This window comes from Stegastes partitus, unplaced genomic scaffold (genome assembly GCF_000690725.1).
Source record: "Stegastes partitus isolate 25-593 unplaced genomic scaffold, Stegastes_partitus-1.0.2 Scaffold838, whole genome shotgun sequence".
Classification (NCBI taxonomy): domain Eukaryota; kingdom Metazoa; phylum Chordata; class Actinopteri; family Pomacentridae; genus Stegastes; species Stegastes partitus.
Window position 1 is genome coordinate 170,539 of NW_007578569.1, and position 14,448 is coordinate 184,986.

The 14,448-nt window shown below is 42.9% G+C and overlaps 1 protein-coding gene across 3 annotated transcripts; it reads left to right on the forward strand.

Moving 5' to 3' along the window:
• Positions 1-1,358: 1,358 nt before the first annotated feature.
• Positions 1,359-12,986, forward strand: ywhae1 (tyrosine 3-monooxygenase/tryptophan 5-monooxygenase activation protein, epsilon polypeptide 1). Of its 3 annotated transcripts, XM_008292851.1 has the most exons (7): positions 1,360-1,572; positions 3,165-3,364; positions 3,997-4,103; positions 4,224-4,430; positions 5,253-5,389; positions 7,687-7,734; positions 10,676-11,903. In XM_008292851.1, the coding sequence occupies exons 1-6, from the start codon at positions 1,509-1,511 to the stop codon at positions 7,692-7,694; spliced, it is 723 nt and encodes a 240-aa protein (XP_008291073.1). In that variant the 5' UTR covers positions 1,360-1,508; the 3' UTR covers positions 7,695-7,734; positions 10,676-11,903. The 3 variants fall into 3 exon arrangements, with proteins under 3 accessions (XP_008291072.1, XP_008291073.1, XP_008291071.1); XM_008292850.1 differs by lacking the exons at positions 7,687-7,734; positions 10,676-11,903 and adding an exon at positions 12,976-12,986 and having other exon boundaries at positions 1,359-1,572; positions 5,253-5,407; XM_008292849.1 differs by lacking the exon at positions 7,687-7,734.
• Positions 12,987-14,448: the final 1,462 nt, after the last annotated feature.

Genomic DNA, 14,448 nt, shown 5'->3' on the forward strand with positions numbered 1-14,448 from the left:
TCACCGTTATAGATACCTTCACATGACATTACCTTGACCTGCAGTCCCAGCAATCTATCCAGTTGTTTACGGTCTGGTTTTCTCTACGTTCCTTGTATTCCTTTATTCCCTGAGCCTGGTTCTGCTGGAGATCATACCTCCAGCAGAACCAGGCTCAAGGAGGGAAGAGTCGTAACCTCAGTCTTTTAATTAGTCAGGTAAATTGTTAAGCTATATAACATTGTAGGCTCTTAACCTTAATTTTTTAAATCAGTAAAGTAACTCTTAGGCAAAATAATAATATATGTTCCTAACCTTGACATCTAAGTTAATTTGTGTTATACTGTACATAATAGTGTCTAAAGCTGAATTTGAAAACTAGTTTGATAATTTGTTAGACTGCATACTATTGTATGGTCTTAACATTTAAGGTAAATATGTGTTTTATATAATATTGTAGGGTCTTAACCTTCATTATTAAATCTGTCAGGTAATTTGTTAGAATATGTAATAACATGGGTTCTTAACCTCAACTTTTAAGTTTGGTTAATTTGCATTTTGTATACAATATTGTTGATTCTTAACATTTAGGATGGTCAGCTTAATTTATATTCTATGTAATATTGTCGGGTCTCAACCTTAAATATGTAAGTCAATTAGGTCCATTTCTTTTGTACACAGTATTATTGAATTTCCCTTCTGGGATGAATAAAGTATTTTTCATTTTTTTTTCATTTCATTCATTTATTATAGGGTCTTCACTTTAATTTTCAAGTTACTCAGATAATATGTTAGACTAATACTGTAGGGTCTCAAAGTTTAGGTTAGTCCGTTTAATTTATATTATATATAACATTGTATAACCTTAATAAATGTAGTCAGACAATTTTGTATTTTACATGGGATTGTATGGTCTTAGCCATGATATTTAACATACTCAGGTACATTTACACAATAAATCACACTGCAGGGTCTTACATTTAGCATTTTAACTTGCTAGGTAAATTCATACCATATTCAGAGAAACACATGTTTTTTAAAGTGCAGAATGTAAATATCACTAAGCATGTACTTGGAGCCTTGAGTAAAGGGTCATTGTGGGTTTGTTTAGTTTTGTTTTTTAAGACCGAATTGCTGTTGCTATGAATCCTGTAGACTACGATCACTAGGATCAAAAATAAGTGCGGGTTTAACACACTGGCTGCAGATGTAATGAACCAACTCATTCAACGGTAGTTACTGTTTAAACGAGCTTACCGTCGCTCTGCCTGCTGCTCTCTCTACGGAAGAGAAGAACCCGAGGACCAATCACAGGCGCTGATTCGTGTGCGTATGCGCAGTACCCGGATGAGGCTGGTCGCCATCTTTGCTCCATCCCAGCGCATCGCAGCCGGCGGGGCGGAACAGCACTCATCGACCCAGTCGGTTTCTAGGAACCGCCGACAGACCGGGCACACCACCGTGTTTATCACTAAAGACCTGCCGCTTTTATCAGCTAGTCTGCTACCCTACCTGCATCTCGATACACAATGGGAGAGCGAGAGGACCTAGTTTATCAGGCGAAACTTGCCGAGCAGGCAGAGCGATATGACGGTAAGGCACATTTTCAGGGCCGGCTCGGAGTGCTCGCCGCTGGGAGTTTTTTTTTTTTTCTGTGCGCTTGCTAACAGAGCAGCACTACACTGGGGAGCTTAGCCGTGGTTAGCTACAGGGCTAACTTAGCTTCTACCTCTATTTATCAGCGAACTCTTTGCTGACATGACATATGAGTTGTTGTTGGAGAAAACTACCGCGACGTTAATACTAGAGCCTCTGCCAGGAAGCCTTCTTATTTTCGGGGAACCACACGGTAGTGACAGACATTGGCTAACATTAGCGAAGGGGCTACAACAAAATGGCGGATTACTGGAGCGTGAGCTGTCAGGGGTTGCCTCCCCTGCACCATGCTAACTCTGTAGCTTCACACTTGAGCTCGGTTAGCCATTATGGCTACTCCGAGGGTGTCGTAATTGCCATGATATTAAGCTACCTAGTTTTACTTGATGCAATAAAAAAAAAACGCTAGTCGGCTTAAACATTAGATAGGCATAGCAAGATTAGCTACTTGAAGCCTGCCGTGTGTTAGCAGTGAGTGGGAGTGGGAGGGCAGCTGTTCGCTTTGTGGGGTGTTCCCCTTCTGCAAGCAGCCTGCACAGATCGATTGGCGAAAATGACTCCGTCTTCCTCTCTCTGGTTCACTCCTGTCAGCCTGTCATGCCATTACAGGCCTTGTAGAGGCTGTTTTTAGACGACAGCCTTTGCCACCGGTCATACGTTGCCCAGTAACGTTAAGTGAATGTACCATGACTCATTCACGGGATTTGGACCGAGTGTATTTACAGAGTGATTTATGGTTTACTGGCCGGATGGTAATCTGGCTGGAATGTATTCCGATTCATACTGTTATTCTGCAGAGGGTTGTCAAATTGTAATATGTTGTTAAAGGATTCATTTGTAGAGTGTGGAAAAAGTCGGATATTTTCAGAAGTGCTTCAGCCGCTGGCCCAGACTGTTCTCTGTTCTTTTTAGCCCACAAAGTTAGTCCTCATTATCAAAAGGTAATATCTCACCAGCTGTAAATGATGCCACACAACTGTAACTAAGAAGTGCATTACATGTAATTGATTTTCATGTGAATGTGTGTGCTGGATTGGTGCCAAAAGATAGGTGGAGGTTTGGAGCTGGTGGAGAAGCAGCCTCAGCATAGACCCTGAAAACCCTCCGTCATGTCACATGGAAACCTTGTCTTGCACGTTCTGTAAGCCGTAAATTATTATCCCGGAGCACAACCTCACAGGCGGCAGAATGCTTCATTCATTATACACATTTTTGCCGAGCCAAAGACTGGAGGATTTGTGAAACACGTCTAATTTGCCAGTTAAATTACAATATTTCTAAGTAAATATGCAGAGCTAACCCAGACGGACACCTGAATCATCAGCAGTGGCTGTAGTTCAAAGAAATAAGACGTTAGATGTTTGACTGTTTCTGAACTTCAACTGTGATTTAGTCAGCCGACAAGGTGAGATGCTTGACTGTTAGGTGTGCTCTGTGGATGCTCAGGTATTTAGGAACATTTTCTAAGAAAAACATTATTTTTTTAAAAGAAAGGGCTCAAAGGAGTGTTACACTTGCTTCCTCAACAGAGATGGTGGCGTCAATGAAGAATGTGGCTGGTATGAACGTGGAGCTCACAGTGGAGGAGAGGAACCTACTATCAGTGGCCTACAAGAATGTGATCGGAGCTCGGAGAGCCTCCTGGAGGATAATCAGCAGTATTGAACAGAGGGAAGAGAGCAAGGGCGGAGAAGAGAAACTGAAGATGATCCGGGAATACAGGCAAACGGTAAAGCACTCAATACAGGCTCAAGGCTCAGTATGTCACGTCATATCAATAAACAGATTTTGTATTTAGACTGTCTGCCAGGATCATTTGTATGATTTCGCTGTCTCCAAATGTGTTTGTCAATTCAAAGCATTTTAGATTTGCTGTGTTAATGTGTGATCATAAGCTCATGTTAATGATAAACACTGAGCAGCGACTGGACAGACTGCATCTGAGTCATAGTTGGCATGTCCTCCACTTTCACTTGCTTTTATGAAGGGAAATAAGAGCTGCTATTATTGTGGGAGAGGCCACAGTGTGTTAGAGAGATGGGAGAAGCAGCTGGACTGCAGTCAATAACCTAATGGGATTCAGCAATGGGTACACCTTGATTTCGTTAGCTGCTCTCTAACTCCCTGGGGGGACGCATTTCTTTTATCACTGTTTTAGCCTCTTTGGAAATAGTACAGCTACTAGCTGACCATGAGCATGTTGTTGCATAAAACTTAAAGGTGCTAACAATGGTCCAAAACACACAGACCCTCACTGATGTTTGCAGCTACACAGCAGCAGGAATATCATTTGGACTTAAGTGAGGGCTTCAGTAGTTCATGATCAAATTGTTCTGACTGAATAAATGTCTTTGTTTGCAGGTTGAAAATGAGCTGAAGTCAATCTGTGGTGACATTCTGGATGCACTGGATAAGCATCTAGTCCCTTCCGCTGTCATGGGCGAGTCCAAGGTCTTCTACAACAAAATGTAAGAGCTTTGTGGTCTAAATATATTTAAAAAATAGGCTAATAAATAGACTGGCTTTTACTGACACAGAATGTCAAATACATAAATGAGCAAGGTCATTGTTTTAATTCCCAATTCCAGGAAGGGTGACTACCACAGGTATCTGGCAGAGTTTGCCACTGGCAACAACAGGAAGGAGGCAGCAGAGAACAGCCTGGTGGCCTACAAAACTGCCACTGATCTAGCCACATCAGAGCTGCCACCCACGCACCCCATCCGCCTTGGCCTTGCCCTTAACTTCTCCGTCTTCTACTATGAGATCCTCAACTCACCTGACCGCGCTTGCAGGTTACTGTTTCTTCAATACGGTGTCACTGTCAGTGTGTGTCGTTCGCTTCATAAAGTGTGAACAAGTGCAATAGTTTTTCATAGAACTGCCCCCACAGAGTTGATTCTGCAGTCAGAAGAACCCCTGACTCGCTGTGTTGACCCCTGTCCCCTCCATTGCCATGTCCTGCTTTGGATTTAGAATTAAACTGGACTTAGCGACTTCAGGGCATTAACGTTGTCCCTGCAAAGCCATTTTCATGTGACTTTGGCTTTATGTCACATATACATAAAGAAATATGTAACAGCAGCTCTTTGTAGATGATTATGACCTGGGTTCCATCAGAAAAACCTCTGACACATGGGTAATGTAGACACTGTAGTGAACCAATGACAGTCTGAGGTTAGACAGCCAAGGTTTCATATGCAGCAAACCTAAGAAGTCATGCCTGTCTACCTGCAGGGTGGGGCTTTCATTCATGTTCCTCTTTAGATTCAGTGTTTGGTTTGAACATGTACAGCTGAATTACCCCAATATTACAGCTTGACGCTGTTGCATAAAGTAGTGTTCCAGTGCGGGAGCAAAGCTGCAGGTGAGGTAGCCCTATGAGTGACGGGGTGGGTGGGATTCATAGATTTATAAAGGAAGCAGTGGTATAGAGTTGAATTTAAGGAATTTTAAGGGAGGAAGTAATATTTTTAATTTAAAAAACCTTTGATCCACAGAGATTCATTTTTAGGGCTTTAGTCAGTGACCAGAGAGAAACTTTAGATCTGTTTCCTGACAGTTCAAACATACATGTTGAAGTATGAGGTGATTTCAACAGCAGTGTGTTTGCTCAGGTTGGCAAAGGCTGCGTTTGATGACGCCATCGCAGAACTGGACACGCTGAGTGAAGAAAGCTACAAGGACTCCACACTTATCATGCAGTTGTTACGTGACAACCTGACACTATGGACTTCAGATATGCAGGGAGAGGGTAAGACACTCACACACGGTCCTTCTTCTAACACCAGCATAATGTGTTTTACCAACGCTGTCTTTATGTTTTCCTTTGCTGCTGCTCATCTGTCACTGCACAGCCTCTCTTTTCAGGACTAGCTGCTGACACTGATGAACTAACTCACTCATCTCCTGTTACTCTCCTTTTTTTTAATACAGTGAGCAACTTCATTAATGTTCTGTTTTTGTCGTACTCATTGCTTGTATGTAATATTCCGCTTACATTCTTACTGAGCTTCGTGTGTGTAGCTTGTCGTCACGTTTTATGTGATATTCAAGTAACGGCAGCAGCAATGCTCAATTCTAAGACTGTCATGTTCATCAAAAAGAGTCTGCTACGACTGTATCCAGAGGCGGTTTGATAAAAATGTGTTTACTCAGCTTTGGGAATTGAACCATAGTGCAATTGGTTAATAGGCTCAAGTAATTGTTTGTAATGGGATGTGTTTTTATCCTGTCTCTACGTAGGACGATGTCGCTCCAGCTTTACTTTGTGTTACCTTAACTCTGCGTATATCCCTAAGAGAAATGCCGTAATACTGCTGCTGAAAGTCTGTCCTCTTACAGCGTCCAACCACTTTAAAAGCTGCTAAGCCACGGAGGATCAGAGGTTAATGTCTTCTCTGGTCGTTAGGTGCTTTTCCAGCAAATCTTCCAGGGGCTTTGTTGGAGGTGAAAGTTCCTGGATATTACCGCACGTTGTGTTTTCACAGCGGGGTTAGAAATCAGTAATGCAGGCTGTGTAATGACGCTGCAGAAAGCCCAGTAGACTTCACCAGTCAGTGGCCCCACCCCAAAACTTGTGAGCCTTGGTGAACACTGGGCGGGGCAGGGACTTTTTGGGAGGTGAAATTATTTGCCTGGAATTTGGACCATGTTTCCTCCTGTGGAAACACCGTTAGAAGAACCTCAAAAGGTTCCTGTTCCCCAGAGAACGTTCCTTCAGTGGAGACACACCTCTTGACATAAATGTGACACGACTGTGTAAAATCATAAAAAGAAAATGTAATAATAAGAATCGAAGTGAAAAGCTCCGGCATCGTTGTAAAATGCTGACGTCAGTTCAAGCTGTGAGGACGTCGGTCATGGTGCTCACTGTGTGCATGTCCAGGGTTAGTTTAGTGCAGATTTCCTGTGTGCACAGCGTACACGAGGATAAACTAGAGTCAACTCAGAGTCATTCTACCTAACAAATGTCACCTGCTTTCCTGCCTTGTCGCATTTTAAAATGGGGCTGAAAGATTTGAGGAAAACTTCAGATTGAGTTTTCTTTCCCTTTCATATTGTGATTAAATTTCTATAAATGAACACGCGCTGAATAAACTGTAGAGAGACAGATGGAGAAGGACAGGTTCAGTTTCTACCCACCACAAGGCCATGTTGGAAGTCATTTGTTTTTGGCGACCTTTTTACGCACATTTACTATGAATTCATGCTTATAATACTTGCAAATTGTTGGTAAACCAAATCTGACGTAGGTCTGCTGTAGATCTCTGACAACCCTGAATACTTCTTCTGACAGCTTCTCACTTCAGCTACTTGAGCTAATGTTAGCTTTGCAGACTGACAATACAACCTGGTTCATGCTCACAGATCAGGAGCTGCTCATTTAGAGCTTTTCAGGGGATAAACGTGGAACAATGTGATGGGCTTAGATATTTAGTTAGAAGATTCCACCAACTCTTGTCTAAAACCGTCTGTCTGCCAAGCTACTTCCTGACTGTTGAAGTGTGACTAGCTACCTGAAACTGACATGTGGTTATCACGTAACGCTAACAGGTTTATGCAGGAAAAGACATGCCACTCTGAGTTCTCTCACCTTCAGTGGAAAGACACAGTCCAGTCTTTCACACCGAAACATTTACAAGTCTCTCTTTCTTCCTTTGAAGAAGCGTTACAGAGTGTAGTCATCAGCATACAGATCGCTTATTGCCTCTGACAACAGGCAACACGTTGCTGTTGTCTCTCCAAGTCATAGAAGGATTAGCAAGTTACCGCTGCGTAAATCTGCCTCGGCTGATTGTCTTCGTAGCTGCTGAGTTGCCACTCCCTTAAGCTACAGCTAAAGCTTAAGGCATTGTTAGTTATCAACGATAAAGTAGTAGCTCGTAGCAGACATCTTTCAACTTGGATATAAATACATGAAATCATTCAGCCCCTTCAGATTCATTCTTCCTCTTCCTCCATTCATTGCTGCGAGCAGAGCATCCACACCTTCTTATTTCACAGTGACTCATCATCTCTCTTGTCTTTTTCTCATTCTCTCTGCTGTAGAGTCCTAAAGGAAACAAACCTGTTCGTTTCCCATGTTAACTGTACTTTGTAAGTGTTGCTCACCCACGCCTTGCTGTGTGTGTGTGTGTGTGTGTGTGTGTGTGGCTGCCTTGTTTCTACTCTCTGCACTAACGCTGCTTGAATGAATCTGTCCACTCACCTGTTGCTTTGTAACTCACTCATTCAGTCGAATCCTCTCATAACTTTCTGTAACAGGCTGTCCTTTTAGATCTTTCTGCAGAGTCACATACAAACTGCTCTTCTGGAAATTCTTCAGTTCAGCCTCACTCATGGTTGTATAGAGTGTGTGTCCACATAGTTGCCTGTTAAACCTGTGTGTACACCAGAGGTTTAGATCATGCTGTCGGCATGCTGGACTGCTTGCTCACTCTGAACAGTTCAGTCGCCCAGTTTAACAAGTGCCGTCTCCCAGTTATGACCTGTACAAAGTGTGGGTCATGAAGTTGAGATGGTGAAGCATTGGGCCCTCTCCAGTTAGAATATTTAGCTGAGGTTGTTCCTGTAGATGTAAACGCATGTCATCCTGTTGTGTAAAAGCTTCACTGAATGTTCAAACTCTGGTCACCTGGTTTGTTTCCTCCCCTCTCACTTTATCAGCTCCGTGTCACTTCTCCTAGCTACTGGACTGAATGACACAGTTGCACCATTTCACCAAACACCGGTGAAGTGATGTTTGGCATGCAGGTTTTTTGGACTGATGCTGCCCCTTGATACAGTTTCTACAGATTTTTTACCTCTGATTATGTTTCTACTTCACACAACTTTAAAAGTTCCTGCTGCCGGATGAAACTGCTCATCAGCAGGGATGACTGAAAGACTTGAGTATTTGTATTTTGTGCTGCGTTATATTTCCAAATATTGTTCTCTGTCATCCACTACAACTATTAGTCAGTTTGTGGCTGACTTCTTAAAGCCTCATGCTCTTAGAGAAGGGAACGTCCCATTGCCGTAACTGTCCTCAACTAGTTTTCAGTGCAGATCAGGTTGTTTTAATTTTCTAGTTAAAGCCTGTTTAGTTTTCTACTGCACCTAAATCTGCTTTATTCGTGCTAATCTGAAGCTACATGCACAGATTTCTACTAGATTCTTAATACAAGGTGGCTGAAACGACAAACCAGACTCACAAAAACCTTCAGAGTTTTTACAGATTGAACTGCCCAGCAGCATATAATGTAATTAAAACCATCTTCACTCGCACAGCGACTGTTTAATATCAGGGTACTTGCACATGATTGCATTAGTAATAGTAAGCCAGTCATATAAGCCCCGTGCCTGCATGACTGCTGTCCCTGCTGATACTTTAACACCTTTAATACTACTACATTTACTTGGGCACCTTCCTCCAAAGCAACTCATTTTTGCTGTAGTGCTGCTTTTGTAAAGAATCTGTTCTTTCATCTAACAGCATTACTGCTGTACTCACCATAAACAAGACTGTCTTGAGGCAAAGACGAAGGAAACAAGGGAGGAACCCACAAATGAAAGCTCACCACACCTGCAGCAGACGGCTGTTGATTGTTTTTTTAGTTTTGAGACCAGGTCCACATTAAACAGTTTAGATTTGAACACGCGTGTCCACAGCCGGCGTGTTAGTCTCTGCAAACAGCGACATGTACGTCAGACAACACTGCTTCAGGTGGGCATACGCTGAAGGCACATGAGCAAACTAGCAAAGAAAACCACAGAAGATGAGCTTCCACAACAACTTCCTGCTGTTTTCAACACTTTTAATGCAAGTCGATCAAAGGTTCAGGGAGACTCATTTTAAGGTGCTTTAAGAGAATTCGGTGAATCTAAGATGTCTGTCTATAAGGTTCTTTAAGGGACGGTCACCAGCTGTTTGATCCCCCGTTCGTTTGCCTCCCATCATGTTTTTACTCACTGTATGCTCGTTTGTACTGCAACATAAAATCCTCCTCAGCTATGGATGCAGCACAACCACAGCTAGAAGTACCAGCAACTCAACAATCTGTAAAGGAAAACATATATATTAAAAGTCCTAGAATCATCATGTCCACAGGTGTTACCAATACTGGAAAAATGGTGGCGCCACATGCTGTCGATACTGAACTCTTGATATTGTTAAAGCCTCAACAGCAGCGGTCTCAGACCCAACTTACCCTGGAGGTCTGGGTGAGGCTGCCCCGCATCAAGTATTCCACTAAAGAATGGTTTCAAAAAAGTACAACTGATCCAATCTCCTCAATCTTTATTCATAACAATTCAGAACATGAAAGGTTCTTCAGAACATCGGCTCCTCCTACCTGCACTTCCTCTTGCAGCTGAGCCACGTTCGGCTGGAGGCAGGAAGCAGTTGAGGCCCTCAGTCTGGCTTAAAGATGCATTTGCACTGGGTGACAGGATGTATGTTCCCTCCACTCAGTGACCCTCCTGAATCACGTTTCCAGTGACTAACGTTGCTAACTGCTGTCACGAGCCTGAGCTACGGCAGCCCACAGGGATAAAAATATAAAACGCCAGAGCAGCAACTGGCGTAGGTGTGTGTGTGAGAGAAATGGCTGCACTGACGTGAAACTTTGATGTCAAGTAGGGGGCCACAAAATATCATTGAGTCCCGTGAGTTTGAGACTCCTGCTCCACAGACTGTGCACATCAACTGTAGAAATGCATTTCACTCTGCTGAAGGGACCTTGCAACGACCTTCAGACAACAAACTCCTCCGTACAGCTCATGTGAGCCACGCTGTATTCATTTCATTAGTCGAGTGTGTTTTATTTTCCCCGTGTACACTACGATGCCAAACCACTGCATTCACGCTCCAGACTCTGTTTAAGTGTGGACAAAACCCAGAAACCCACCAGTGATGTGTCACCACGGCCCTCCACCTCCACGGTTCAGCCACTGTGGGCTCACGTATCCACCTGCCTGCCACTCAGTCACTGGTAAGGTTGGAGCCTTGTGAAGTTTTTACCCAACGATCACTGACAGGAAATCTTCTCTCCACCAGGCGAAGAACAGAACAAAGAGGCACTGCAAGACGTTGAGGATGAGGCCCAGTGAGACTATGCCACCAACAGCCAACAACTTGAGACCCTCCCCCCTCACCTCCTCACACTCCTCATCCCTCCTCCTCCTCCTCCTCCTCCCCCGTCTTCCCTCTCTGAGAGTCACCTTCCTCTTCCTCCTCTTCCTCCTCCCCTCCTTTCCCTTTTCTTCCACCTCTGCAGCTCCAGGACCCAGCAGGGTCACGGAGTTAACAAGTTTATTTTTCTCTTCTTTTTTATTTTTATATTAGCCCTTACATCATTCAAGTAAATACCACTTAATTGAGACAGGAAATACAATGTTAGAAAGACAAAGATAAAGACAGAGGTCCCTGGATTGTTTTGTGTTTTTTGTCCTGGTACAAGCGGTTCTGAAAATGTTATCTTTGTTTTCATTGTTGTATTTTTGTTTGGTTTTGCTTTTTTTTTTTTTCCTCAATATTTTTATCAGTTGCTGGATGTATTGAGAATTTTTCTTAATGTAATTACAGAAATTAACTTTTATTACTGATAATGTTGACTTAGTTATGGGAGCTATTTTATCTCTGTTTTTAGTGAAATGTCATGCAGATCATTTTACCTTTTTATGGGCAGTTTGGAAAACGACAAGTGCCCTTTTTGTTAACTTAGTTTTTCAAAGGAAGTTGGCAAAATTCGCGATATCCACGTGGGGCAAAGAAGTGCTGAACTTTTACACCATAGTGATTCTGTTGTCATGTTTTTGTAGTTGTCCTTGGACTGTACTTTGTGCTGAAATACTGTAACTGTGCACACATGCTGAATCTCTGAAGGTTGATTTATCTGTAGCTTGTGGTTTTAATGGGAAAAAAAGAAAAAAAAACTTGGGAGATTTCTCACTTGTGTAAAAGACGAGTCTGGATTTGACCCCGCTCTTTGGACAGAGAGCCCTAAAATCAAAATGGTCAGTGCTTGCATGAGTTAATAATGATTAATATTCTTTTCTGCTGCTTCACCCCTGCTTTTTACTAAAACTCTTCTAGGATCAGAGGGTTTCTTTCTTTTGCGGTTTCCTTCGTTGCTCTTCTTGTTTTGCTTCATTATGTGTAACTTGGAGCTGATTTGTACTACTGGATATCTGACTGGAGCCACAGACAGGGAATCTGTATTGTTCTTACTGAAACACAGCATGGAATTAACATTAAACAATCTAAATTAAACATTACAATTTAACTTGTGTTGGTTATTTTATGGTTAGCACCGTGGCCTCACAGCTAGAAGGTCGCCGGTTCACGTCCCGGTGAGGACACCCGGGATCTTCCTGCGTGGAGTCTCCATGTTCTCCCCGTGCAGCGTGGGTTCTCTCCGGGTTCTCCGGCTTCCTCCCACAGTCCAGAAACATGCTGAGGTTAATTGGTGATTGTAAATTGTCCGTAGGTGTGAATGTGAGTGTGCTTGGTTGTCTGTCTCTAAGTGTAGCCCTGTGATAGACTGGTTACCTGTCCAGGTGAACCTGCCTTCACCCTGAGTCAGCTGGGATAGGCTCCGCCCCCCACCACCCTAGTGAGGATGAAGGTGTAGAGATGATGGATGGATGTTTTATTTGCATTGAGAAGACAGTTGTTTTGTTTTGGGTGTGAACAAACATGGAGTAATAAATAGAATAAAATGTTGTGCGTGTTGTAACCTGTGCAGACCTTTAAAATCTGATCTGTACATCTGTGATCTTCATCATGAGTTACCCACACAGGTTATTTTGCAGCTGGAGATTTGGGAGTGGATTTTGCCTTTTAAACCTCTGACTGCTGTGTTGCCACAGAGCAGATGTTGCTCCTGGAGTCTGAGTTGGCAACTGTGTGCGTAATCATAAATTCATATGTTCTATTTATAGTGATTGAGAGACAAATGCAATCTTAATGCCGGTGGTTCTGCAGTGGATCTGCTGCTGCTGTGTGAGCAGCTGATTAGAACTCTGGTGACATCAACACACCAGCAGGCAGCTCAGAGCAGACATTTACAACAGATCACACTTAAATAGAGCCTGAGAACAAAGACAGTCCAGCTGGGCTTTTTTGTGTGTTGGCATGACGTTTTACACAAGTGACTCAAACGTGTTGAAATCTTGGTAACAGGATCATGAAATCCCCTTCAATTTAATACTGGGTTTCTTTTTTTAAGCTCTCACTCACACATGTTCAACCTGAGAGGGCCATGAGGCTTTAACCTTTCGCCTTCCTATTTCAGTGTCTTGTAACCTCTGCAGCAGTTGCAGCCGTTTCTACTGTTACATCATCCGTGGTAACAGCCTGAACTCCATGTCTGGCCTAAATTTAGAATCCCAGGTGAAAGTGGAGGAGCCTGTCAGACAAATAGCGGGCAGCTAGCAGCCAGTCAAAGTGACATCCTACCTGCAGCGTGAGGGGCCACAGCTGCCAGATCGCTGTTTGCATTTCCTGCTGAGGAGAGAAGCTGATCAAGACGTGTGATCGGGACAAGTGGGTGACCTCCTGACCTTTGATGTAGCTGGCTGTCATTCTCCTCCTGACCAACAGTTGGAGTGAAGACGCAGTCACTTGAAAACAAAGGACTGGATGTTTACATTTGTGGTGAATGTTGATGTTGAGTTTTTTTTTTTCTATAGAAGCACCAGTCTGTCATCAAGACCAACCAACAGGCCAAAAGTCTGCTAGAATTTTCAGAACCGATTGAAATCTGAAGGACAGCTTGCCTTTAAATTTACAGAACACATTCATGCTCCTCAGAGGATGAGCATTTTCCATTTCTCCACGTCCTAATCGTGCATATTGTATTGCTTATTGTGTGTATTTTACACTCCATTACACATTTTTAACCCATTCAGGACTTTGTACAGGTATAGTTTATTTATTTCTGAAGATTTTGTTTTAAACATTAAAAGAGGGATTTGTCGTGCATTTGGAACCAAAAATACGTCAACTTATCAGAGAATATATTTAACCAAGTATAGAAGTCTATAACGAATACCAACAACTATTTTACACATATTCTTTCTTGGACCCCGAAAGACTTTCTATGTATGGCAACATGAAAGTCCTGAATCAGGTGAACTATGTGCATTTGTACTCCCAAGAGGATGAAATAATGTTTCTAGAGACCTGTTCAGATCCTAACCAGGCTCCAGGACTGGCAGCGTGGCGGTGGACCAACCACTTGACCAAAGCTGAAATATCTCAACAACCATAAGACTCATGATCTTGACACTTGTTTTTTTTCATGTGTCACAGGAGTTCACATCCTGATATCCTGAAGGAGACATTAACACCTGAGTTTGGGTTATTAACGTCTCCTTCAGGATATCAGGATGTGAACTCCCAACTAGTCAGTCAGAGCTGATGAAGCCTCTTAGATGAGAGGTGGAACGTCTTCAAGGAACTTAAGCAGGTCCAGTTGCTACCATTAAACTACCAGAATAACCATGAGCTGGAGGACTGAGGACCTTCACAGACATGTTTCACAGAGGATAGACCCTACTGTCTTTGGTGTTTTGAGCAAAAATGTCCAGGCCACGGATTTCAGCGAAGCTTGGTACACACATTCAAGATCCCCATAGGATAATCCTAAAGACTGTTGTGATGCTGTGACATTTACTGCAGCATCTTCATGAGCACAATGAACACTCACGTGACCTTAAGTGACTGCTTGACTTTAAATCATCGGCATCGGTGTGGATTTCAGGGAAGATGCAGTCGATACGTGCCCTTCAATATTTAAAACATGTGCATAACATTTGTTATTTTTG

What these genes read in the sequence shown, in the direction of transcription:
- ywhae1 (XM_008292849.1), top strand. Translation starts at nt 1,509, where the DNA reads ATGGGAGAGCGAGAGGACCTAGTTTATCAGGCGAAACTTGCCGAGCAG. An exon ending in GCAGGCAGAGCGATATGACG is followed by an intron (nt 1,573 to 3,164) that starts GTAAGGCACATT and finishes CTTCCTCAACAG; the next exon opens with AGATGGTGGCGTCAATGAAG. An exon ending in AAGGTCTTCTACAACAAAAT is followed by an intron (nt 4,104 to 4,223) that starts GTAAGAGCTTTG and finishes TCCCAATTCCAG; the next exon opens with GAAGGGTGACTACCACAGGT.